This window comes from Thalassophryne amazonica, chromosome 12 (genome assembly GCF_902500255.1).
Source record: "Thalassophryne amazonica chromosome 12, fThaAma1.1, whole genome shotgun sequence".
NCBI lineage: Eukaryota > Metazoa > Chordata > Actinopteri > Batrachoidiformes > Batrachoididae > Thalassophryne > Thalassophryne amazonica.
The window spans coordinates 30,796,860-30,823,823 of record NC_047114.1 but is presented as its reverse complement, the minus strand read 5'-3'; the positions used below and the strand labels follow the sequence as shown (position 1 = coordinate 30,823,823).

General features: G+C 40.4%; 1 protein-coding gene across 1 annotated transcript in view; it reads left to right on the top strand.

Annotated features, from left to right (window-relative positions):
- Positions 1 to 25,034, top strand: part of LOC117521851 (major facilitator superfamily domain-containing protein 12-like) — an 87,001-nt gene extending 61,967 nt beyond the window's left edge. Inside the window, exons 5-11 of the mRNA XM_034183206.1 lie at positions 12,593 to 12,784; positions 17,288 to 17,380; positions 18,722 to 18,814; positions 23,143 to 23,313; positions 23,402 to 23,496; positions 23,810 to 23,940; positions 24,954 to 25,034. Of these exons, the coding sequence (XP_034039097.1) occupies positions 12,593 to 12,784; positions 17,288 to 17,380; positions 18,722 to 18,814; positions 23,143 to 23,313; positions 23,402 to 23,496; positions 23,810 to 23,940; positions 24,954 to 24,994 (816 nt within the window). The 3' untranslated portion in view covers positions 24,995 to 25,034. The remainder of the gene's footprint in view (positions 1 to 12,592; positions 12,785 to 17,287; positions 17,381 to 18,721; positions 18,815 to 23,142; positions 23,314 to 23,401; positions 23,497 to 23,809; positions 23,941 to 24,953) is intronic.
- The last annotated feature ends 1,930 nt before the right edge of the window (positions 25,035 to 26,964 follow it).

Genomic DNA, 26,964 nt, shown 5'->3' with positions numbered 1-26,964 from the left:
CGAGGTTGGCAAGGCAGTGCATTCTCAGACTGCGATGACTCTTGAACTCAGACGCAAATTGGATCACATCTTGGAGCAGATGCGTGCCTTGCAGTTGAAGCTGAAGATTTCAGAGGCCGGTGAATATTCTTAATTCATAATTGGGAATATTCTTAATTCATAATTGGGATTTGGTTGTGCAAGTGGAACTGTTAAAAAGTGATTTCACTGCTGTAACCATAACATTACAGGCTTATCAAGCCTGAAGGTCAAATTGCCCGACTGTTTCCTCCAGAAGGATTTGTGTCGGCCTAGGGAACATTGGCTGTTTCTTATCTCATCTCACAAAGACAGTAAACTGCTTTTCACAGTACTGAAGCATGTTCCATTCCTTCCCCACCCCCTCCTTCCCCCATCAACACCCACCCTTTCCGGCGCCTGCTTATCGTCATTCCTTCTCCCTTCGGCGGGGGCGGTGCAGTTTTAGCTGCAAGTCCACAACCCCCCCCCCCCCCCCCCCCCCCCCCCAAGTTGATGGCGGCACAACTCAGCGTTGCTGCGTGGCCTTCACCCACTTGCCTCAATTCGGATAACGGACTTCATCAAACTTAGTGCACATAAACAATGTCAAATGTGTATGTGTTGCCTTTAATTCTGATGTGTGCCATTATTACGGTAAACAAGTAATAATTGTGGACTAATTGCTGTCTGAGGTAACTGGAGTGTAAATGTAATTTCTCCATTGTGAGATCAATAAAGTATATCTAATCTAATATGCAGGGGGTTTAGGTGCACCTACTGCTCTGTCAATGCATCATAAGATTAATGCTCGAATACAGCATCAGCCACAAACTGCAAATACGGCCAAAAATACCTCTCAGAATGTAAGAATAGTCATAATCAATTTGCTCCATTTGCAAAGTTAGCGAACAGGTCTACCAAAGGATTGTTTGTGCCAGAATGTTCCTTCATCTTGACTGATATGTTGAGGGCCTTTGTCAGTCTTCCATCTAAAGCTGTATTATTTAAAATGAAGGTTCAACAATCTTGTCCAAACATAGCACAAACACCTCCCTTTTCTGCCAAGAGCATGTCCAAGCATGTATATTTTCAGACACTATAAGGGAAGTGGCTGCTAACTGTTCATGTATGGCTGCTACAGCATCTCTAGTAAAGTTTGACAACCTTTGCACATTGAAGTGTAGGTAACTCTGGTATACAAATATTTAGAAGTTGAATTCAAATATGACGTCTACATAATTATATTGTATTAACAGTAGAGTTTTAAAAATCGAACCATAGGTCTTTTTTATGTTTCTCTGACTGTTTGTATAATATTTCACCTGTTCTCTTTTTGTAACACTTTAAAAATCAGCTAAAGGGTTATATATTGATCCTTAGGAACACACTAGTCGCATTTCTTAAAACTGCAGCCAATCAACAATTTCAACCAACATTTTCATTCTCTGTGGATCAAAATTAGTAAAGTTTAATTATCTTTATTTCAGAAGCATTTTGGCTGTAGACCAGTGTAATTTATTCTGTCTACATTTTTATTTACTGTTACAGGAAATAGTGCATGCAAAAGTGGGAAGGATCGCCCGAACTGCTGATGCACTGATTCATTCAGTTTTGCAGGTTGTTGGGCATTCTTCAGTTGTAAGAAGATTGTCTGAGCTATCAGAGTGTACCACCATAATATAGGGATGATTGAAAAGAACAGAAAACCAGAGAGGAGACATATGACCTTAACTTTTGGAAGATGTTGATGCCAGTGACCCTTTGGTCAAATGTTTCTTTAGGTTGTTGGGGAATCGGGAGCAGGAGCTAAGTCTTTCAGTACTTTCTTGCAAATCCATGACCTTTCTGCGACCTTGATGGTGGTATGCATCGCCATTTGCACTTGGAAGGGGCCTATCCAGTGACGATTGTTCCAACACTGATAATGGAAGGGCTTCCTTCACACGAGACCTACACACAGAAAAAACTATTGACAGTTTTATGCAAATAAGACACAAGGTTATGATCAACAAACACTGCATCTTCCCATGTCAACACCTTGGGATGGAATTCTGTGTTCCAAACAGCATTTCAAAGGGTGACAGGTTATTACGCTCTCACTCATCACTCACTCATCTTCAACCACTTTTCCGGGTTTGGGTTGCGGGGGCAGCAGCTCCAGCAGGAGACCCCAGACTTCCCTTTCCCATGCCACATTGACCACCTCTGACTGGGGGATCCTGAAGCGTGCCCAAGCCAGTGTGGAGATATAACCTCTCCACCTAGTCTTGGGTCTTCCCCGGGTTCTCCTCCCAGATGGACGTGCCTGGAACACCTCCCTTGGGAGGCGCTCAGGAGGCATCCTTACCAGATGCCAGAACCACCTCAGCTGGCTCCTTTCAACGTGAAGGAGCACCGACTCTACTCTGAGCCTCCCATGGATGACCGAACTTCTCACCATATCTCTAAGGGAGACACCAGCCACCCTCCTGAGGAAGCCCATTTTGGCCGCTTGTACCCGCGATCTAGTTCTTTCGGTCATGACCCAACACTCATGACCATAAGTGAGAGTAGGAAGGAAGATTGACCAGTAGATCGAGAGCATCGCCTTTTGGGTCAGCTCCCTTTTCATCACAGCAGTACGGTAGAGTGAATGCAATACCACCCCTGCTCCGCCGATTCTCCGGCCAGTCTCACGCTCCATCATCCCCTCAATCGTGAACAAGACCCCGAGGTACTTGAACTCCTTCACTTGGGGCAAGGCCATATTCCCTACCCGGAGTAGGCAATCCATCAGTTTCCTGTTGAGAACCATGTCCTCAGATTTAGAGGTGCTGATCCTCATCCCAGCCGCTTCATACTCGGGGCTGCAAACCGATCCAGTGAGACTTGGAGGTCACCAGCCAATGAAGCCAACAGGACCACATCATCTGCAAAAAGCAGTGATGAGACCCTGAGCCCACCAAACCGGAAACCCTCCTCCCCCCGACTACGCCTTGCTATCCTTTCCATGAATATCACAAACAGGATTGGTGACAAGGCACAGCCCTGGCGGAGGCCAACGCCCACCGGAAACGAGTCCGACTTACTGCCGAGCACCCAAACACAGCTCTCGCTTTGTGATTACAGAGATTGGATGGCCCTGAGCTGGGACCCCCTCACTCCATACTCCCACAGCACCTCCCACTGTATCTCCTGGGGTACCTGATCATACGCCTTCTCCAAGTCCACAAAACACATGTAGACTGGGTGGGCATACTCCCAGGCACCCTCCACAACCAGGACAGAACCCGCATTGTTCCTCTTCAATCAGAGGTTTGACTTTCGGCCGAACCCTCCTTTCCAGCACCCTGGAGTAGACGTTACCAGGGAGGGTGAGTATTGTAATGCCCCTGTAGTTGGCACACACTCTCTGGTCCCCCTTTTTAAATATGGGGGACCACCACCCCAGTTTGCCACTCCTTAGGCACTGTCCCAGACCTCAACGCAATGTTGAAGAGACATCTCATCCAGGACAATCCTCCACACCCAGAGCCTTCAGCATTTCTGGACGGATCTCGTCAACCCCCAGGGCCTTGCCACTGCAGAGTTGTTTGACTACCTCAGTGACTTCCACCAAGGAAATTGATGAAAATCCTCCATCAGCTTCCAGCTCTGCCGCTACTATAGAGGGCGCTCTGGTCTGATGCAGGAGTTCCTCAAAGTGTTCCTTCCAGCGCCGGATTACATCCTCAGTTGAGGTCAACAGAGTCCCATCCTTACTGTAGACAGCTTGGATGGTTCCTCGTTTTCCCCTCTTCAGGTGCCTCACGGTCTGCCAGAAGCACCTTGGTGCCGACCGAAAGTCCTTCTCCATGGTTGCTCAGAACTCCTCCCACACCTGTTGCTTTGCCTCCCCCACAGCAGAGGCTGCTGCCCTTCGGGCCTGTCAGTACCTTGCATCTGCCTCGGGAGTCCTCCGAGATAACATATCCCGGAAGGACTCCTTCAGTTGGACGGCTTCCCTGACCACCGGTGTCCACCACGGTGTTCGAGGGTTGCGGCCCCTTGAGGCACCTAAAACCTTCAGGACACAGTTCCCCACTGCAGCTTCAGCAGTAGAAGCTTTGAACATTGCCCATTCTGGTTCAGTGCCCCCAACCTCCACAGGGATGCTAGAGAAGCTCTGCCGGAGGTGTGAGTTGAAGACCTGTCGGACAGTGGGCTCCTCCAGACGTTCCCAGTTCACCCGCACTATCCATTTGGGCTTACCGGGTCTGTCCAAAGTCCTCCCCCACCCTCTGATCCAACTCACCACCAGATGGTGATCAGTTGACAGCTCTGCTCCTCTCTTCACCCAAGTGTCCAGAACATGCGGCCTCATATCAGATGATACGATCACAAAATCGATCATCGATCTTCGGCCTAGGGTGCTCTGGTACCATGTACACTTATGAGCATCCTTATGTTTGAACATGGTGTTCGTCATGGACAGTCCGTGACTAGCACAGAAGTCCAATAACAAACGACCATTCGGGTCGTTTGTTACATAAGGGAGGCCGTTCCTCCCAATCACTCCTCTCCAGGTGTCTCTGTCATTGCCCATGTGTGTGTTGAAGTCCCCCAGCAGAACAACGGAGTCCCCCACCGGAGCTCCATACAGCACTCCATTTAGGAACTCCAAGAAGGCTGAATACTCCGAAATGCTGTTCGGAGTAACAGTAAACACAAAGATCAGTAGATGATGTTTATCCCATGTGTGTGTGTGTTTCTTGCTTTCTTTTTTTAACACATTGTATGTGCCATAATCTTCTATCCGTCACATCCAACTTATTTAATTTTTTTGTTTTCCCCTTTTTCTTATCCATGGATTCTTTTAATCTGATTGATTTCTGCTTAAGCTACATTTCTTTTTCTTTCACTGATTTGTTACCAGGGTCGGACTGGGAACAAATTTCGGCCCTTGCATTTTTCCTCTGGACCAGCCCACTATTGGCCCGACGAATCCACCCCCAAACACGCACACCCACCCGTCCATACCGAACCCCCAATGAACAAATACTATACACCTAAACACCATGAACACATACCTAAACACACACTTTCACTGTCATTTCACCTTGATCATAGTACAAAACGCGGACCCGGCGCCACGAGGGGGCGTCCTGATAACATTAAAGGCAATTACATATTTTGACGAAATTCCAAGTTTAAATGACTATATATATATATATATATATATATATATATATATATATATATATATATATATATATATATAAAACATCATGAGGTTTATGTCACAGAAATCCTACTTTACAGTCATTGCATTTATAATAAAAATTTGTATTTATTTAGTGTTTGTTTTTCTGGTTGAAATAAGATATAAATAATCTACCAGACTTCAAAAAAATATACAAGTTTCCATGTTATTTTATTTGTCTAAAAATAAATGTCTGAGGTTCCTTATGTTAAACAAGAAATTATCTAATCTGAAATAACAGGTGGTTTTAACACAGATGAAATGTTTCTAAAGAACCATTTATTGATTTATTTACCTGTTTTAATTACAAGTGTTCTAAACTTTTTTTAACAGTAATCAGAAAGTTTGAGATAACAACAACAAAAAAACATTTCCAATGATTTTTCTTCAGAAAACTGCTCTATAAATGAGCAGTCCTGTTACACGGTAATGTTTTGTACAGATCAGTGGTTTCTTCACCAATCGGATTGGTTTAATCCATTTTGTAGAGATCAGTGGTTTCTGCCACGAGTCTTCCATGTTTTGGCCTGACGCGTCGTTCCTATTGGACAATGCGAAGGTACATCACAGCTCAGAGTGTCGAAAGTTGGCACATCTCATCTCGACAGAACACCGGCTCTGTGGAATACAGGAGATCACTTGACCGAGCGTCTATACGTTCAAATAATAATAAAAAAAAATACTGTCATCACTTTTCACTCTTAGTCAGTCTCTTACAACGGTGCAGCGTAAATACACGAGCTTTCCAGGAGCGCACGTCTCCTCCGGTGCGCACTTTTTTGGGCAGGGGGGCGACCTCGACCCCTGTGAAAAAAAAAAAAAAAAAAAAAAAATATATATATATATATATATATATATATATATATTATTTTTTTTTTTTTTTTTTTTTTTTTCTGGCGCCGGGTCTGACAAAACGGAAGCAAAAGCACACAAGCGGAAAAAAAAGTTTTTGTGTCTCCAAAGTGTGTGAGTGAGAGAGAGGTAATGTGTAACCACTGCTAGGATTCACACAGCAGCAAATTAAGGAGCTGAAGTCCATAGCTGTTGCATTTAAAGATTAACAAGAGTAAAGCACAGTTAATTAAGATAAAAGAAACGATTCCAACCTTGTATCAGTAGAAGAGCGGAGAGAAGCCCAGGCACCGAGGACTCAATCCATTCACAGGGGCGGGAGCGGCCGCCTGCTCTTCCTGCAATCTGATTGGCCACCCTGTATGCTTCTCCATTGTCATTGGCTGTTGGTCATGTCTGTCATTGTGCTCGATGTAAGTCTCCGTTGTGTGATCAAACGGAAACAAAACTGAAACCTAGAATAAGACTGCGCCGTGTATGAAACACTACAGAACTTTTATTTTGACACAAATTCAGGAAGTGGCTCTGCAGCTGCACCGATTGAATGCTGTAGCTTCACCGATCATGGATTTTCCTCGTGTTGACAACAGCGCGCGGTTCGAGAACACTGTATATTTCCATAATCTCTATAAATATGGGACGGCCGGCCCATGCACGTCTAAACGTGCAGTGGCCCACCGGGCAAATGCCCAAAATCAAGACATTGACCGTTTGTCAAATAACAGGCTTTTTAATACGCAGTACTTCGGATGCTCTGCCTACGAGGGTGTCCTTATTGGAAAAGTGTAAAGTGTGGCTTTCTGAACCCAGCTTTTATCCACATCAGGGCAGGGGGCAGTTACACATACAGTGTTAAAAAGAATGCATCTGTTCAAACATAAACACAGAGTTAATTACACAGGAACAGGATGTCAAAACAAGGTCTGGACTTAATGATTGTCTTTCTGTGTAAAAGAATGACATGGCTGTGATGATCAAAGAGCCTCTTTCATCTAAAAGAGTCAGGGGTCACTTGGAAGTCTAGATACGATGTCTCGCAGCCATTGACTAGAGTTGAGTTCTGCAGTGTCACTCAGAGATCATTTGTGTGATAGGGCAAGGGAAGGCTGGAGGAATGTCTCTTATCAGATACCTCCACACTAAACATGCCTTAACTTTTAGGTAACAGAAAGGTGACAGGGCTGTCAAACAGTACATTTAGTTCAAACAGAACATTTAGTAAAACATGCAATATTTATCATTTTGACAATAGGAAAATTCATCAGAATGCTGCCTTGTCAGAAAAATCATATTTGAAAGTGAGGTGCAGACTGGCACTCACTATCACCTGACAAAGTTTGATCTGGATCTGATCTGGATTGTGGATTTTGTGGACATTTGAATTTAATATTGCAAAGCCCATTTGTAGTAGATAAGCTTGAATTTTCAACTGGACTGGGTTGCTTGATGTAAGGACATTTCACTTCTAATCGCAGAAGCTTCCTCAGCTAAATTTCTTGCTTTGGTAGTCTGACTTCTGTCTTCACTCTTGTCGAGAAAAATAACAGAAGCCAGCAAAAACTGGAGTTTTAAACATATTGGTTTAAAACCTTCCTTGTCTTGTTCCACCTTAAAGACACTAACCACACGTTTGAGGACAAGGAACTTAAAATCTCAGCCAGAGAAAAGAAATGGTTTGAGAGGGGAGTGAAGGAAGCATTGTATGTGAAACAGTTGAAACCCACCCTTAACCGGAGAGGGGGTCTGAGACACGCTTTGTCCCCTGTTTACAATTGGGTACTCAGGTCAAAGCAGTTTCAGTCTTTTGTTCATGGAAATGAGTCATTCGTGTCATCAGGAGAGGCGTCAGTCCCATTGTTAGGAGGGACAGCTGCCCTGTCATTAGGATGGTGCTAAATAGATAGGTGCTAATTAGCGCAATTGTTACTTACTAGCCAATAGCAGCTGCCTCTCGGTATGAGGGGCCTGGTTAGATTTAAAACTCTACGAGCGTGGTGCCCTACTTGTGTTTCTGGTGGTTTTGTGGTTTGAGTTCTGTTTTAGTTACTAGTTTTGTGTTAGGTATTGATTTCTTTATGGTTTGTTTTAGGTTATGCTCAGTCTAGGTTCTTTGTAGTTTGACGTTTCACTCTTATGCCTGTCTTTTTCTGTGCTTTTGTCAGCGAGGTCCTGTGTACCTCACAGCTGTTTCACATCACAGTCACCACAACGGTCGCTGTCCTCCTCGTTATGTTTTACCATTTAAGTTTGTCACAGTGCTTCTTTAGTTGCTCACTTGGTTCCGGTCCACTGTGGGGGGGTTTTCCCCATTCTCTGTTCCTGTCTCTCATGGTCTCTCTGATGCCACACCTCCTGTGTCACTGGTGTCACTGACGTTTTGGACAGTTGCTGGGATTTTTTTTTTTTTTTGTAACAAACCATTTATTTCTACACTTCTCATGTGGTTGACTGCCTGTCTGAATTTTGGGTTCCATTTAACACAAATGAGAGTAAAAGCATTTTGCTTTAATGGCATGAGGTCCATCACAACATAGACCCATTATCTCTCAGTTTGGGCTGACAAAAACAAGCCTATTTCGCTAACTTTTTTTTTTTCGCTGCTTTTCTTCTTCTTGGTGCAGTTGCTGCCCTTGATGACACCAAAGTTTATATCACTCCATTAAATGATGTTTAACAATATAAAAAAAATGCCATATTTGCCCATCAGCCCACCCGCCCTTTTTTGGGAAGAAAATTAAACACTCACCCAAAAGTAAATCAAATTACAACACATTTAATGAATGAGAAAAGGACAAAAAATGGACACAAACAGATTAGGTATTTGTGCTTTTATTTTTATATGTGATTAAATCAGACATTTGGGCATTCCGACAAATGTCCCACCCCCTCTTTAGGCAGAGTTTTGTGTGGAGAGCCCTGGGCCCTCTGACGGGCAAATACTTTTACTAAGGTAAAAGGCACATGGCAGTTGTCTGGTTACTCTGGCCATCTGGTCATTCTGTCATACAGGCCTGATTAGTGGATGGACAACCATCTCTGTAGCAGAGATGGTTGTCTTTTTGGAAGGTTCTCCTCTCTCCACAGAGGATTGCTGGAGCTCTGACAGAGTGAACATCAGGTTCTTGTTCACCTCCCTGACTAAGGCCCTTCTCCCCAGATCCCTGAGTTTAGACAGGATGCCAGTTCTAGGAAGAGTCCTGGTGGATCCAAACTTCTTCCATTTACAGATGATGGAGGCCACTGTGCTCATTGGGACCTTCATAGTAGCAGAAATGTTTTTCTACCCTTCCCCAGATCTGTGCCTCGATACAGTACTGTCTCTGGGTTCTACAATCAATTCCTTTGACTTCATCTTGGTTTGTGCTCTGACATGCGCCGTTAACTGTGGGACCTTACATGTAGACACGCTTGTGCCTTTTCAAATCATATCCAATCAACTGAATTTGTCCCAGGTGGACTCCAGTTAAGCTGTAGAAACATCTCAAGAATTATCAGTGGAAACAGGATGCACCTGAGCTCAATTTTGAGCTTCAAGGCAAATGCTGTGAATACGTTATGTACATGCGATTTCTTTCTCACCACAGTGACCTGTGATGGGCTGGTGTTACATCCAGGAGGTGTCATTGGCTTATATCTACTTCACACTATGATATCCCAGGATAAGCACCGGCGCCTTCATGCCTCTGGGCATTTGTGTTCAAAATAACAGCAGTGCATTTAAAAAGAGAGTAAAGCTCAAAATCCTCATAATAGCTTTTATTTCCATACATGCAAATACATTGGGAACCCTGCACATTCTGTTCCAAATCAAAACATGAAGAAAAATGTATGAAATTTATTATGTTGCAGAAAGTGAAGGAAAAGGAATATTAGGCTGTTCAAAATAATAGCAATGTCTGCATTTTTCTTTGCAAACTCAAACATTACTGTGTAAGGTGAAAAATGCTTGGAGATTTAGCTTCCCTGTGAATTGCTGAACTAATATTTAGTTGTATAACCATTGTTTCTGAGAACTGCTTCACAGCTGTGTTGCATGGAGCTTCTGGCACTTGTGAACAGGTATTCCAGGCCCGGGACGATTGGACGACATTACACAGTTTCTTTGCATTTCTTGATTTTGCCTCAGAAACAGCATTTTTGATGTCACCCCACAAATTTTCTATTGGATTAAGGTCCCGGGATTGGGCTGGCCACTCCATAATGTTAATCTTGTTGGTCTGGAACCAAGATGCTGCTCACTTGCTGGTGTGCTTTGGGTCGTTGTCTTGTTGAAACACCCATTTCAGGGACATTTCCTCTTCAGCATAAGGCAACATGACCTCTTCAAGTATTTTGATGTATTCAAACTGATCCACAGTCATTGTGATAAATGGGCCTGACACCATAGTATGAGAAACATCCCCATATCATGAAGCTCCACGATGCTTCACTGTCTTTATAGTGTACTGTGGCTTGAATTCAGTCTTTGGGGGTCGTCTGACAAATTGTCTGTGGCCCCTAGATCCACAAAGAACTTTTGCTTTTATCAGTCCAACAAAATGTTGCACCATTTCTCTTTAGGCCAGGCAATGTGTTCTTTGGCAAACTATAACCTCTTTAGCATGTCGTTTTTGGGGTTTGTTTTTTAATCATTTGGACTTTACGGGGGCTTCTTGCCCATAGTTTGGCTTCACATAGACGTCTTCTAATTGTTAGAGTACTCACAGGTAACTTTAGGCCTTCTTTGATCATCCTGGAGCTGATCACTGTCTGAGTCTTTGCCATTCTGGCTGTTCTTCAACTCATTTGAATGGTGGTTTTCTCTTTTACTTCTGCACCTTTCTGGTTTTGTTGCTGTTTTAAAGCATTTGAGATCATTTTAGTTCATTAGCCTGTCATTTTCTGCACGTCTTTATATGTTTTTTCTCTTATCAACGTCTGGTATGAAATATGGTGGGATATAGTGATTAGCATGTCCGTCCATCCGTCTGTCCATTTTCATATGTTAGCGTGATATCTCAAGAACCAGTTGACCAATTTCATTCATATTTAGCTTCAGGGTGTACTTGGGTGATCCCACACTTTGCATTACTGATTTGTGGGAGCTGGGGGGATATGTCATCTCCTGATGACTCTTGTTAATCCTCTCCCTCCCAACTCTTCTGTACTTTGCTGCATGGTGAAACAATCTGATGATTGAAGTTGTGCACATATCATTCATCACAGAATCGACTGTGGACAAACTGTATCTGCATGAATTACTGACCAATTCCCATTTAAGTCAAAATGGGAGCCTTGCTACTGTCAACACATGAAGTTTGTAAAATGTGTAAAAAAAAAAAAAAAAAAAAAAAATTATAATTTTGCCTGGGCTGAAGAGGATTAATTAAAGTATGCTGTTCTTCTCAACAATGTCTGAAATGACCCATTTTACTAGGGATGTGAATCGTACAACTCACGATTCAATTTGATTCCGATTCTTGGGGTGACGATTTGATTCAGAATCAATTTTCGATTCAGAGAGCTCTAAGAAATAGTTATATTACTTAAAAAAATGTTTATGTTTAAGAAAATGCAGCTTTACAAGGTTAATCAAGTGATTATAGATGTAAATTTACTTATCTGCTTTGCTCGTTCGGAGTTGGCTAGCAGTTTAGCGAAGCGATGGTCAGTAGTCGGCAGAGACCTCTGCTCCTCTCTTTTAGCTCCGGGTGATAGCATGTGGGCTTGCTGATTTGAAGTGTTTCCGAAGTACTTGACTTTCATTTTGCAGATTCTGCACACTACATAAGTCATGTCAAGCTCCTTCTTACGCAGCAAATAATAAAATCCAAAATGCGCCCAAACATTTGCCTTCAGCAAAGAAGGTGCTGGCTGAATTAGCTCTTCGTCCGCCATGCTAAGCTACAGCCACTGAACTCTGCAGCGCACGAGTGTTTGAAGCACGCCGGACCACCCCCCCCACCTCGCTGGGACGCTGTAGTACGGAAGCCGTTGCCTGACAAACAGTACACGCAGCGACTAAGCAAGAAAATGTTTAAAAAATGCTTTTAAAAAATTGATTCTTGGACATTTTGGATCGATTCAGAATCGTAATAAATAAGAATCGCGATTCGGACGTGAATCGATTTTTTTTCGGACACCCCTACCCCTCAGATTTTTAGAGAAAAATGCACAACAACCAGCAGGTACAACATTTGCTGTCTTTGTCATTAAATAAGGGTCACAGAAAGAAAAATGCAGACACTGTTATTTTTTGAATAGCCTTTTTTTCACTTTCTTTTAAGTAATAACAAATTTGATAAGTTTTTCTTCATGTTTTGATTTGGAACAGAATGTGCAGTGTTCCCAATGCATTTGTGTGTATGGAAATAAAAGCTGTCATAAGGATTTTGAGCTTTACTCACTTTCTTAAACACACTGCTATTATTTTTAACACAACTGTATATAGGATTTACTCCTTTCTTCTCTCAAATATGACAGATATCTTTTCATACTGCTCTGCCGCATTACATTTATCTTTGTTTTGTTTTATTACAGAATTTGGCTCTGATTGTGCTGGCTATTGGTGCCGTCTTTTCCATCATTTTCCATGTGGGAACCAAAGAACAGCAACCTGCTGCAACAGAGGAGGAGGGAGGAGAACAGGAGGAACAGAAATGTCCACGTTCAGAGTCATCATTGTCCCTTCTGCAGTGGAAATGTTGGCTGCAACAGCCCTCCTTCTACCAGGTGACCTTTTAAGAGCAGTTGACTGAGAAAATCAGCCATAAGGGCCCAAAAAAATGGAAAGTGACATCTCACCAATTTAAATGAAACTTGGTGTATGAACAGTATTTGGCTAGTGTATAACTGTCACACATTATTTTAACATATCCTTCAGTGGTTGCTATGGTAACCAGTCTTGTATTTTTAGGCTAAAATGTGTTGTTTAATAGATGTGAAACAATGGTGAAATAGGCATTTTTCAGAGCAGAATAAATGTGAGAAAATTCAATGTCAGACAAACTTTTACCACATAAATATCAAGCAGCACATCTCTCCTTGTCAGAAAAATTCATTTTTGTCAAAGAAGTCAGTAATTTGGAAATTAGAATTTACTTATGAGGACATAAATTTGCTATGCAAAAAAACATAAGAGAAAAAAAACATGCTGTGCAATAATGTAAATTGTTGCTATGCGGACCATACCTGTGGCCTATCGTTCAGCAAATACAAAGACAAGCATTTAATCTTACCATATTTGTAAAAAAAAAAAAAAAAACAACCCAGTCGCATCACAAGAAATACTTGTCAAGAAGCCAAGCAAAATTCTGAATTTGCTGCCATTTCTAGTGTGCTTTGCATTCGAATTTCATCAATATTTTATCGGTCCATGTTTGTCATTCTGGCAGAAAACGCCACAGCTGCCAGACCAGCTAGAGAATTGAAACTTGACTAAGTAAGTTTGTTTTAATGTTTTCAAGTGAACTAATTTCTTGACCAGACAGCTTTGTAACATTGTCTCAAGTTGCCATGTCATGTAAACAGTAACTGTTATGCTGATGACAGAGTTTTGTTGCTGAATCCATTAATTCAATCATTGGATGAATGTGATTCAATGTCAACAGCAAATTAAATTATGATTAAATGGCACATTGACATCAATGCCATTGTAATAATAATGATGATGATGATGTGTTGTGGTCACTCTTGACATTGATATTATGACAGAGTCTATGTATGATCCACTGATTTATTTTCAGTAATCCAGTCAGTTTTGCCATTTTCAGTTTTCTGTTTCTTCAAAATATGGCTACATGGTCTACAGGGGTCACTCTTGAAATGTGGTATGATGACATGGGCTGAGGTTGATCCACATATTCTCAGGGGTCCGATTAATTTCACCATTTTTACTAATTCCACTATTTTGTCCTTTTCTTCAAAATATGGCTATATTTGTTGTACATGTATTGGCACTTAATAACATATGCAACAACTTTTGATTATATTAACACGGTCTACAGGAGTCATTCTTAAAATGTGGTATGATGACAGGGGCTGAGGATTATCTGCACATTCTCAAAGGTCAGATTAATTTTACCATTTTCACTGATTTCGGTAATTTTCCAGATTTTTCAAAATATGGCTATATTTGTCTCATATGAACATGTGCTACAACTTTTGAATATATTAACATGGTCTACAGGAGTCATTCTTAAAATGCTGTATGATGACATGGGCTGAGGGTGATCCGCACATTCTCAGGTGTCACATTAATTTCACCATTTTCAGCGATTGCAGTCATTTTCCTGGTTTTTGAATACATGGCTATATTTGTCTGATACGTATTGGCACATACAGTAGTGTTCAGAATAATAGTAGTGCTATGTGACTAAAAGATTAATCCAGGTTTTGAGTATATTTCTTATTGTTACATGGGAGACAAGGTACCAGTAGAGTCAGTAGATTCTCACACATCCAACAAGACCGAGCATTCATGATATGCACACTCTTAAGGCTATGAAATTGGGCTATTAGTAAAAAAAAAGTAGAAAAGGGGGTGCTCACAATAATAGTAGCATCTGCTGTTGATGCTACAAACTCAAAACTATTATGTTCATACTGCTTTTTTAGCAATCCTGTGAATCACCAAACTAGTATTTAGTTGTATAACCACAGTTTTTCATGATTTCTTCACATCTGCGAGGCATTAATTTTGTTGGTTTGGAACCAAGATTTTGGTCGTTTACTAGTGTGCTTGGGGTCATTGTCTTGTTGAAACACCCATTTCAAGGGCATGTCCTCTTCAGCATAAGGCACCATGACCTCTTCAAGTATTTTGACATATCCAAACTGATCCATGATACCTGATATGCAATATATAGGCCCAACACCATAGTAGGAGAAACATGCCCATATCATGATGCTTGCACCACCATGCTTCACTGACTTCACTGCGAACTGTGGCTTGAATTCAGAGTTTGGGGGTCGTCTCACAAACTGTCTGTGGCCCTTGGACCCAAAAAGAACAATTTTACTCTTATCAGTCCACAAAATATTCCTCCATTTCTCTTTAGGCCAGTTGATGTGTTCTTTGGCAAATTGTAACCTCTTCTGCACGTCTTTTATTTAACAGAGGGACTTTGCGTTGGATTCTTGCAAATAAATTAGCTTCACACAGGCGTCTTCTAACTGTCACAGCACTTACAGGTAACTCCAGACTGTCTTTGATCATCCTGGAGCTGATCAATGGGTGAGCCTTTGCCATTCTGGTTATTCTTCTATCCATTGTGATGGTTGTTTTCTGTTTTCTTCCACGTGTCTCTGTTTTTTGGGGGTTTTTTTTGTCTGTCCACTTTAAAGCATTGGAGATCATTGTAGATGAACAGCATATAATCTCCTCTCCAATCAACTTTTTAATCAAACTACGCTGTTCTTCTGAACAATGTCTTGAATGTCCCATTTTCCTCAGGCTTTCAAAGAGAGAAGCATGTTCAACAGGTGGTCGCTTCGTCCTTAAATAGGGGACACCTGATTCACACTTGTTTGTTCCACAAAATTGACAAACTCACTGACTGAATGCCACACTACTATTATTGTGAACACCCCCTTTTCTACTTTTTTTTTTTACTAATAGCCCAATTTCATAGCTTTAAGAGTGTGCATATCATGAATGCTTGGTCTTGTTGGATTTGTGAGAATCTACTGAATCTTCTGGTACCTTGTTTCCCATGTAACAATAAGAAATATACTCAAAGCTTGGATTAATCTTTTTAGTCACATAGCACTACTATTATTCTGAACACTACTGTAATAACATATGCAACAACGTTTGAATATATCAACATGGTCTGCATTGGTCACTCTTTCAATGTGATAAAATAACAGGGTGTATGGATAATCCACACATATGCAAAAGTACCATCAATTTTACACTTTTCAATGCTTTCACGCAATTTCCCATCACTTGAAAATAAAGTCACATCCATGTGAAACATATAGACACTTAATATTAAAGGCAACAACTTTAAATGATATCTGCATGGTCTACAGGGATCACAATTTAAATGAGATATGATGATGAGGTCTATAGACAATCCAGAAAATATGCAGAGATCCCGTAAATTTTACCATTTTCACAGTTTTCGCCCCAAATCTGTTACTTAAAAAAAAGGATCAGATCTTCTAAAACATGATACCACTTCATATAGAAGGCAACAATTTTTAATTATACACACATGCCCTTTGGGAGGGTATTTTTAAATGTCATATGATGAGAAAGGTATTGTTATAATCTGAAGATGGATAGGTGTCAACTAAAGTTTGCTGTTTTGCTCTTTTTTGCTATGTTTGAAAATTGAAACAATTTGTACTTTTCACAGATTCACCCAGCATCTGATGCAATTGGATTTTATTTGATAAATGTCAAGCTGAGATGTCCCTCTTCAAAATATAAATAGATAAAATAGCCAGTCATGGTCTGCATAGTGACAATAGGCAGAGCAGTATTGCGAATATTTCATTTTTTTTCATACATTTCTGAAATAGGAGGTAACTTCAGCGTAAAAGACACACACCATTGCTTAACAGCTCAAAGGTACGACACATATTTCTGAAATCTGTAGAATCTGCTTGTTCTATTGATAGGTAATGTTCATTTGTATGTAAAACCAATCTCTCTCTCTCTCTGTGTGTGTGTGTGTGTGTGTGTGTGTGTGTGTGTGTGTGTGTGTGTGTGTGTGTGTGTGTGTGTGTGTGTGTGTGTGTGTGTGTGTGTGTGTGTGTGTGTGTGTGTGTGTGTGTGTGTGTGTGTGTGTGTGTGTGTGTGTGTGTGTGTGTTAAAAATGGTGAAAATGTGACCACTGCAGTAGCCACAACAGCTGATTTTGGCCCTTTTCCACCATAGTGTGTTTCCATGGCAACCAAACTGATTTTTTTTTTTTTTTTTTTTTTATGCTATAGGATATGCCATTTTTTTTCCTCAAAATAAGCTAATGTGAAAAGTTTCATTAAGATCTGCTGACCCCGACTTTCCACCCCATGGCTGATTTTCTCAGTCAGCAGTTCTTAAACAACAAGACAACGCTGACAAAACTGAACCTTTTCTCTTTGTGCTGAGAGTTTTTTGATAAGCAGTTTTTATATCATCAGTTTGGAAATTAGCACATTTGAAGCAGATTGTTTAAAAACAGCAGTGGCTGAGGCAAAGCTCTGATCCTGAACACGTTTGATCTGACGAATGTGTCTCTACAGGTGGCTGTTCTCTACATGTCCACCAGGTTAATAGTCAATCTGTCTCAAACTTACATCTCCATGTACCTCACCAACACGCTGGGCCTGCCAAAGGTAACACATTGTTAAGCCAAATCAACTGCTTATACCTCCATATGTAAGGCTGATGTATAAAATGTTGAAAATTATTTTAAAATTTCTCTTTTGTAGGTTTCCCAACAAAATTCTCGGTTTTGCTGCAGAAAGTACAAAAGTATCATACAGATAGAGCTTAATCTTCCTCCTGGTGCAAAACAGCGTGCAATATAAGACATTTCCAAGCAATGTAGTTGTCATTTTCACATCCACATTGTCTAAATCGTCCATGTGCACCTGGTCTTCAGTGCTGTGTGTGTATAATAACTCAGTTTTGTTATTTTTATTCATTTACAGAACATTGTTCTTTTCTGCTCTTATCCTGTATGCGCACAGTTCCACTGACTGCTAATTAGTGAAACTAACTTTTTTTGTTAACGGATTAGCTTTTCAGCTAATTTGGAAAACCTTCAGTGGACCAATTAGCTTGCATTAAATTTAGTTCCGTGAACTTTCAGTCCGCTAACATTTTGCTGGCATAGTGAGCAAAGCTTAACGGCCAAAAACACTTGTAAACCTTATAATCATACATGTTAGTGCCTGTCTTTTGCATATTTCTGCTGTGGGGAGCTCAGTCCTCCCACAGCAGAAGGGGGCAGGTCGGCTGCTGGCTGCTGTTACAAAAAAAAAAAAAAAAGGTGTCATTTACTTTTCACACGCAATGACACAGACAATGGTCAGGAGACATGAAACGCAAAGCACTTTTCACTCATGGTTTCATCTATAAACAAGAGTTTATCAACATTAACGGCAACTCTGTCATTTTTACAAAGTGAAAATATCGGACATACCTTTTAAAATAAAGTACTAATTTTGAAGGTTTGAGCTTTAACAGACACACACACCAAAAGGCATTATGGGAAAATTATTTACTGTTGCAAAGATCATGTTGCAAGTAAAGAGTGCACAGTGGGTGCTTCTGATTCTTTGTTTTAAAGCTTCAATTATCCCCTACCATTAGCAGACAAGCATGGGATTCATGGAGTCAATCAGTCTGTAAAATTTCCATTAATAACTGTAAAAGCTGCTGAACATTCAACTGTGAATGTTTTGGTCCTGATAGATACATGCAAGGACCAGTGAACCTCCTGCTTTGATGTTGCCATCTTTCAACATGCACAGTGACCATAACATAAAATAAAGCCAGACAGGCCTGTCAAGCGGCTTGTGAAGCATTGTTGCTAATTGCAGCATCTTGGTGGTCACTGTAGGTCGCTGTTGCGTGTTTGTGATATTAATAAACCTAATATTAACAAATTTTTGAGCTCTCAACATTAGTGAGATCACAGCTACAGCAGCTTCTTTCCTCTTTTCCAACAGAACTTCATCGCAACAATTCCTTTGGTCATGTATCTCAGTGGCTTCCTGTCCTCCTTCATCATGAAGCCCATCAGTAAGCGCATCGGGAAATCTGTAAGTACGGCTTTTTTGACCTTTTAACCTTGACTTTATGTTTCAGGCCAGTTAAAAACAGATGGTTACCCAGCATGATAATGGCTTTGAGTCTTGTTATTATTTCTGCTGAGCAATGGAGGAGATGATCAGTGAACAGAATATGGTTTGCTGGGAATTCACTGAGATTTAGTTTCTACCAAGCAGCAAACTCCAGGGTTAGAAAAATTAATCCAACACCGAAGTGTAAAAAAAAAACAGGCACTTCCTCCAGTGACCACTTCAGGGTCTCTAGACACACGCTTATGTTAAAATATCCAGCTTTATAGCAGAAATAAAAATTTACAGCCTGGCTTAAAAAAGGTTTTGGTTTCTATTATATATCTGGTTTCCCAGTTCATAGCAACTGTATATGGAGTGAATTTTTCTGTAATTCATGATGTTTAATTATATCAAGCTTTGAAGTTATCCATATTTAGAAGTGTGCACAATTTGAGTGACTGCAACCATCCAGCATCCAGCCTGTTAGGTTGCTCCTAACAGGCTGCTAGCTCCTTTATTAAATTTTTAATAACAGTATCTGAGATAATTTGCTTGTTGTGTGGTTAGTTGTACAGACTATCCAAGAGGTCTGTGTCTCAGTATTTTCAGTGAGTGAAAAATATAGTATTATTTATTTAAGCACTATTTGCACTAATTGGCAGGCATCAATAGCATTTAACGTTAGCTACACTGATTGTACCACAGTTACTGAGGCAATATGCTGGACGTGTGTGTGTGTGTCTATATATATATATATATATATATATATATATATATATATATATATATATATATATATATATATATACACACAAGGTCTGTCCATAAAGTATAGGTCCTTTTTATTTTTTTCAAAAACTATATGGATTTCATTCATATGTTTTTACGTCAGACATGCTTGAACCCTCGTGCGCATGCGTGAGTTTTTCCACGCCTGTCGGTGACGTCATTCGTCTGTGAGCACTCCTTGTGGGAGGAGTCGTCCAGCCCCTCGTCGGAATTCCTTTGTCTGAGAAGTTGCTGAGAGACTGGTGCTTTGTTTGATCAAAATTTTTTCTAAACCTGTGAGACACATCGAAGTGGACATGGTTCGAAAAATTAAGCTGGTTTCGGTAAAAATTTTAACAGCTGATGAGAGATTTTGAGGTGAGACTGTCGCTTTAAGGACTTTTCACGGTGCGAGACGTCGCTCAACGCTCTCAGGCAGCGTCATCAGCCTGTTCAAGCTGAAAACCTCCACATTTCAGGCTTTATTGATCCAGGACGTCGTGAGAGAACAGAGAAGTTTCAGAAGTCGTCGGTTTCAGCATTTTATCCGGATATTCCACTGTTAAAGGAGATTTTTTCAATGAAAGACGTGCGGACGGGTCCGCGCGTCGGGACGCAGCCGACGCGGTGCGGCGGCACAGGAAAAACACCTCCGTGTTGATAACCATTTGTAAAATCCAGGCTTTTGATGGCTGCGCGACGTCTCGCACCGTGAAAAGTCCTTAAAGCGACAGTCTCACCTCAAAATCTCTCATCAGCTGTTAAAATTTTCACCGAAAACCAGCTTAATTTTTCGAACCATGTCCACTTCGATGTGTCTCACAGGTTCTAGAAAAAATTTTGATCAAACACAGGCCAGTCTCTCAGCACTCTCAGACAAAGGAATTCCGACGAGGGGCTGGACGATCCTCCCACAAGGAGTGCTCACAGACGAATGACGTCACCGACAGGCGTGGAAAACTCACGCAGGCGCCGAGGGTTCAACATGTCTGACGTAAAAACACTATGAATGAAATCCATATAGTTTTTTGAAAAAAAATAAAAAGGACCTATACTTTATGGACAGCCCTCGTATGTATGTATGATGTAGTGTTGTGTGTATATATATATATATATATATATATATATATATATTATATATGTATATATTATATGTTATATATATATGTATATATATATATTGTATATATATATGTATATATATATATGTATATACTATGTATATAATGATATATGTATAGTATATATGTATATATATATGTATATATGTATATATGTATATATGTGTATATAGTATATATGGTATATATGTACTATCTGTATATGTATAATGTATATGTATATATGTATATGTATATATATGTATATGTATATATTATATGTATATATATTATGTGTATATGTATATATGTGTATATGTATATAGATATATATGTGTTAATGTATATATATGTATATATATATATATGTGTATATGTATAGTATGTATATATATAGTTGATATGTATTATATGTATATATGTATATATGTGTATATGTATATATATGTATGTATATGTATGTATATGTATGTATATATATGTATGTATATGTATATATATATGTATATATGTGTATATGTATATGTATATATATATGTATATATGTGTATATGTATATATATGTATATATGTATATGTGTGTATATATATGTATATATATATGTATATATATGTATATGTATATATATGTATATATGTGTATAGTTGTATGGGCACCCCTGATAATTTTCATGATTTTCCTTTATAAATCGTTGGTTGTCTGGATCAGAAATGTCAGTTAAATATATCATATACCAGATGAACACACTGATATTTCAGAAGTGAAATTAAGTTTCTAATATTTACAGAAAGTGTGCATTAATTATTTAAACAAAATTAGGCAGGTGCATAAATTTGGGAACCCTTGTCATTTTATTGATTTGAATACATTTAGCAGTAATTATTGGAACAAAATTTGGTTTGGTAAGCTCATTGACCCTTGACGTCCTTACACGGGTGAATCTAATCATGAGAAAGGGTATTTAAGGTGGCCATTTGTAAATGTTTCCCCTCTTTGCATCTCTTCTAATGAGTGGCAACATGGGAGCCTCTAAACAACTCTCAAATGACCTGAAAACAAAGATTGTTCAACATCATGGTTTAGGGGAAGGATACAAAAAACTATCTCAGAAATTTCAGCTGTCAGTTTCCACTGTGAGGAACATAATGAGGAAATGGAAGACCGCAGGCACAGTACCAGTTGAGGCCTGAAGTGGCAGGCCAAGAAAAATCTCAGATAAGCTGAAGCGAAGGATGGTGAGAACAGTCATAGTCAACCCACAGACCTGCTCCAAAGACCTACAACATGATCTTGCTGCAGATAGTGTCTCTGTGCATTGTTCAACTATACAGCGCACTTTGCACATAGAGATGCTGTAATGCAGAGGAAGCCTTTTCTGCGTACATGCCACAAACAGAGTTGCTTGAGGTATGCTAAAGCACATTTGGACAAGCCAGTTTCATTTTGGAATAAGGTGCTGTGGACTGATGAAAATAAAATTGAGTTTTTTGGACATAAGGGGCGGTATGCATGGCTGAAAAAGAACACAGCATTATACAACATTATACACACACACACACATACACATATATATATATATATAAAATGTATGTATAAAATTTTTTTGTCAGTAAACAAACATACATAAAACAAAAACAAGCTGGGACTAACAACACACACAAAACCCAAACAGAAAAATCAGGTCCAAGTAAATGTGAGCGGTACATTACACAGTAAAATTCCCCCTCCCCCCATATAAATGCTCTTGTCATTATAACAGAGATATTTACATTGACATAATCAAGGAATGGCTTCCATGTTCTTTCAAAGGCATTACTTATGTAGGACATACTATTTTTTTAATACCTGCACCCAAGCTACCTGTAATAAAAGCCACTGCCCAGTCCACAAAAATAGGTGTTAATCAAACACTGGAACCCGGGTTATCTAGCTTTCAAGCCATAGTTAGCTTGGTAACTTCAAGATAGGAAGACTTCATTCATCCCGCACAGGTGGCACTGGCCCTGACCACATTCATCATCTTTACCCTTTTATGAGTTGGCTGGGTATTGGGTGGAGTCGAGCACTGCCACAATGGTGACATCTGTCCTCGCCACACTTACACTTCAAACCTGCTATTCACAAAATGGTGTCACAAAGGCTTGTGTGTGTGTGTGTGTGTGTGTGTGTGTGTGTGTGTGTGTGTGTGTGTGTGTGTGTGTGTGTGTGTGTGTGTGTGTGTGTGTGTGTGTGTGTGTGTGTGTGTGTGTGTGTGTGTGTGTGTGTGTGTGTGTGTGTGTGTGTGTGTGTAAAAGCTAGCTTGCTTGTGGTTTCAATCCTGTAACTACTGTATGTAACAAACCTGACAGGAAGTTACTGACGACATGAACACTTCAGAGAAAGTCAGGCCTGGGTTTGAACCATCAACCCTCTCATGATGTGTCCTGTGATGTGTTCAGCTGACGTACTTTCTGGGCCTGCTGCTGATCCTGGCCTTCTCCTACTGGGTGTTGCTGGATGGCAGAATGGGCCAGCGGGTGTACGGGGCAGCTGTGCTGCTGGGGGCGGGCTCAGCCACCATCATGGTCATATCACTGTCCATGACCGCCCAACTGATTGCTAACCAGACGGTAAGGTGTGGCTGAGCGGGGGATGGAGGTGGGGCGGAGCTTTCAGTGATGGTGGCCATTGACCACGCCCCCTGTTTCCTGTCTGCAGCAAAGTGGAGCGTTTGTGTACGGAGCCATGAGTTTTACCGACAAAGTGGCTAATGGAGCAGCCGTGATGATCATTCAGGCCGTGCACCCGTGCCAGTAAACACACACATACACAATCATAAAGATTGTAAGAATTTCTTGTTCTGTTTTCACCTGTCAGAATGTTTGGCTCTGCCCCTCCATCTAGGTCCACACCAAACTTTAATGTGTTCTTTCTTGGCCTATGTTCCAACCCTCCATCAAGTTTTATGAGGATTAGTAAAACTGTATTTTCTGTAATCCTGCTGACTGATGCGTGGAAACATAACTTGAACTTCACAGAGACAAAACACATCTGTCACATGTCAAACTGTCTTATTAAAGTGTGACACTTCACTAATGTCTCTCTCACTGTCTGTTTGTGTGTCAGTACTACAGTGTGCTGTCCAGACTGTGTGTGGTTCTACCATTACATCATGGTCATAGTGACAGGGGGTGTGGCTATTGTTGCAGCATTAGCCCTCTGTTCCATCCTCATCTGGCCAATCAGGATCAGACCACGTGAGTTTTGCAGCAACGTCCTCACAAAAATATCAGACTTTGACAGTGAAGCCGGGCACTCGCTACACATTGATACAATGCGATTGTCATTCATCAACGTAACGCAGTACCATATTTCCAAGGAAGCATGGCACCCAGGGCACATGTTATGGTTTGCACCTCTATCCAATTAAATAATAATGAGCATAGATAATTCAGTCGAACATATTTTTACTTGTCACATCAAACACAGAGAAACTCTAAGAACCGTTTGACTACGTGTCTGCGTCCATTTCTGTTCATGGGATTGGTGTGTACGTGATAACTTCATGTGTAGAGGTATAGAGAGTCACCTCGCTCACGACTCGTATATGCTCAACATTAAATATGAACAGAACCTTCTGGTTGCACTCTGCGTACATTTTGTCTGTATTTGTGTCCATTTGCTGAAAGTTTGGAGATGGAGATTTAAGTGGAACAGTAACACCAGAAATCATGGAAGGAGTGTCGCCAAAGTTCAATGCAAAACGACGCTAAGAAAGACTGCCAACTATCAGAATCAGTAGCAGAATATTTTGACTAGTTTTATGTATATAATCTTGTCATGAAGTATTTATGTGCTACAGAAACACTCACATCAGCTACCACGCTTTTGTCACTTTTGCAATAAAAACATTAGTGTGACTTGTTTAATGTCTTGCTGAAGATCTGTTCGCAAACGATGTATGGATATATGTGGGCAGTGATGGTCACACTGCTTGACGTGAGGAGCGACCTCACAGATTGAACTGCAGTGTTTTCATGTGTTCACACTCATCATGTGGATTTCACTGAAGTCTTCTCTTCGCTGTTGATGGTTTTGAAATGATAGTAATGTTCTTGCCTGCCTGCCTGATAATCAGCGCCGGCCCGAGTGACAAACACACAGCAAGCTGTCAGAGTCCAAACACCTTTCGTGACATCTTTCTTTTTGTGTGTGTGTGTGTGTGTGTGTGTGTGTGTGTGTGTGTGTGTGTGTGTGTGTGTGTATACAGGTTACCTGTTGGTCTCTGATGATTCAGTTTGTGTCAACTAGCCCCGCCCACCTGCCGGAGTACAGCCATGTGAGCAGTTAACAGGACTGAACCATGACTATTTTTATCAGTGGTTGTTAGAGGAACAACAGCAAGTCAGATTACTGTGTATTTGATTCTAATGCATACTTAGTGACGCTGATTTAGCACTTTTGATGACCTTACAGGATCAGACCAAACGCACATCTCACCTGATGCTCAATTTTGCCTCTGCACTAGAACATGTTGCCATTTCCAAAGTATAATTATGACACAATGATGCATGAATGAGGAATATTCAGGAGTCAGTTCTGGAATTTATTTATTACGTCCACCAAGGACATAATAAAATCAGTGGGGTTTATTTATTCATTTTTTTGTCTATCTGTCTTTTAGCAGGATTACGTCAAAACTACTGCACAAATTTGACGATGTTTTCGCCACAGATAGATATTAGGGCATAAAACTCCATTACATTTTGGAGGTGATCTGGATTCTGGATTATGTTTCACTTTATATAGGCTTTGAAGCAGGATTACGTCAAACTACTGCATGGATTTTGATGAAATTGTCATCACAGATAGATATTAGGGCATGAAGACTCCATTAACTTTTGGAGGTGATCTGAATTCTGGATGAGGATTCCTCTTGATATGGGCTTTGAAGCAGGATTACGTCAAACTACTGCATGGATTTTGATGAAATTTTCACCACAGATAGATATTAGGGCATGAAGACTCCATTAAATTTTGGAGGTGATCTGGATTATGGGTGAGGGTTCCACTTTATATAGGCTTTGAAGGATTACGTCAAAACTGCCTCACGGATTCTCGCCAAATGTGTGCCACAAATAGATATTAGGGCATGGAAGACTCCACTGAATTTTGGAGGTGATCCAGATTGGCAGATGTCAGAAATCCCTGATTGCTCTTGTTGATTTTAATTTTTTTTATGTTTTGGTGGGCCTGACAGGTGCATCATGGTTTCCTCCTGCACATGATGACATTGCCATAAAGGGAACATCAGTTTTAAACCAGATTTTTTCAGATTTAATGTGATCCACTTCACAAAATCCAAACCAGCATTTTGAACTCTTATTGGATTATTATTATTAACAATAATAGATTCAAGTGAGTGTGAAGGATTAAGTGCACGTTGATGGTGCACACCATGTAGAAATTCTGTTTAAAGGACTGTTACAGGAACTCACTACATTCAGCCAGAAATTTAAAAACTTCCAACAGCTGTTGGGAGTTTATGCTGTAGAGCATGCACAATAATTATGCTTCATTTTCTAATTTCCTGCAACAACAGTGGGGCATTCTAAAACTGTAAAGGTTTCTGAGGAAATGTGCCCCTGATCAAGAATGTCAATGTACAACAAACATGATGTACAGTTTACATTAAAGAGGCACAAGAAGCAAAGCAGTGAATGGCTTTATAATATTTTTGTTCTGTATCAGCTGCAGGAAAACGGTCAGCCACTCATTTGTCAATTTTGCTTTCTTGTGTGTTTTAAATTCATGTTTTTCCTGGGTCTCATCCCTGTGGTTGTGACATCTCTCACAAAGAAGTCAAGTGATAGTTATTTTTGAAGAGTGTTATATTTATATGTTTTCATTAAACTAGGTCACAGTACCTGCAGGCATGATGACAGCAATCTGTCTTTTGACCATAATGGCCTTGACTTTCAGCCAAATGATTGTCCTCTGGCTTACCTTGCTAGGAGAACTCTGGAATCCACCTAACTGTGTGACGCATTTGTTGCAAATTGGGTCAAAAGTCAAATTTGTAGACTTTGACCTTTGCCAAAATGATTTTTAAGGGCATTTTATACCAAGTTTGGTAGAAATGGGCAAAATAACCTGGCTTCTCAGAATGTCAAGATGGGCAGGAATGACCTTGATTCCAATAAATGACCTTTGGCAAAGTTGACCTTGATGTACCGTTTCAAGACCCATCTAGTTAATGAGATAGTAGACTATTTTGACAT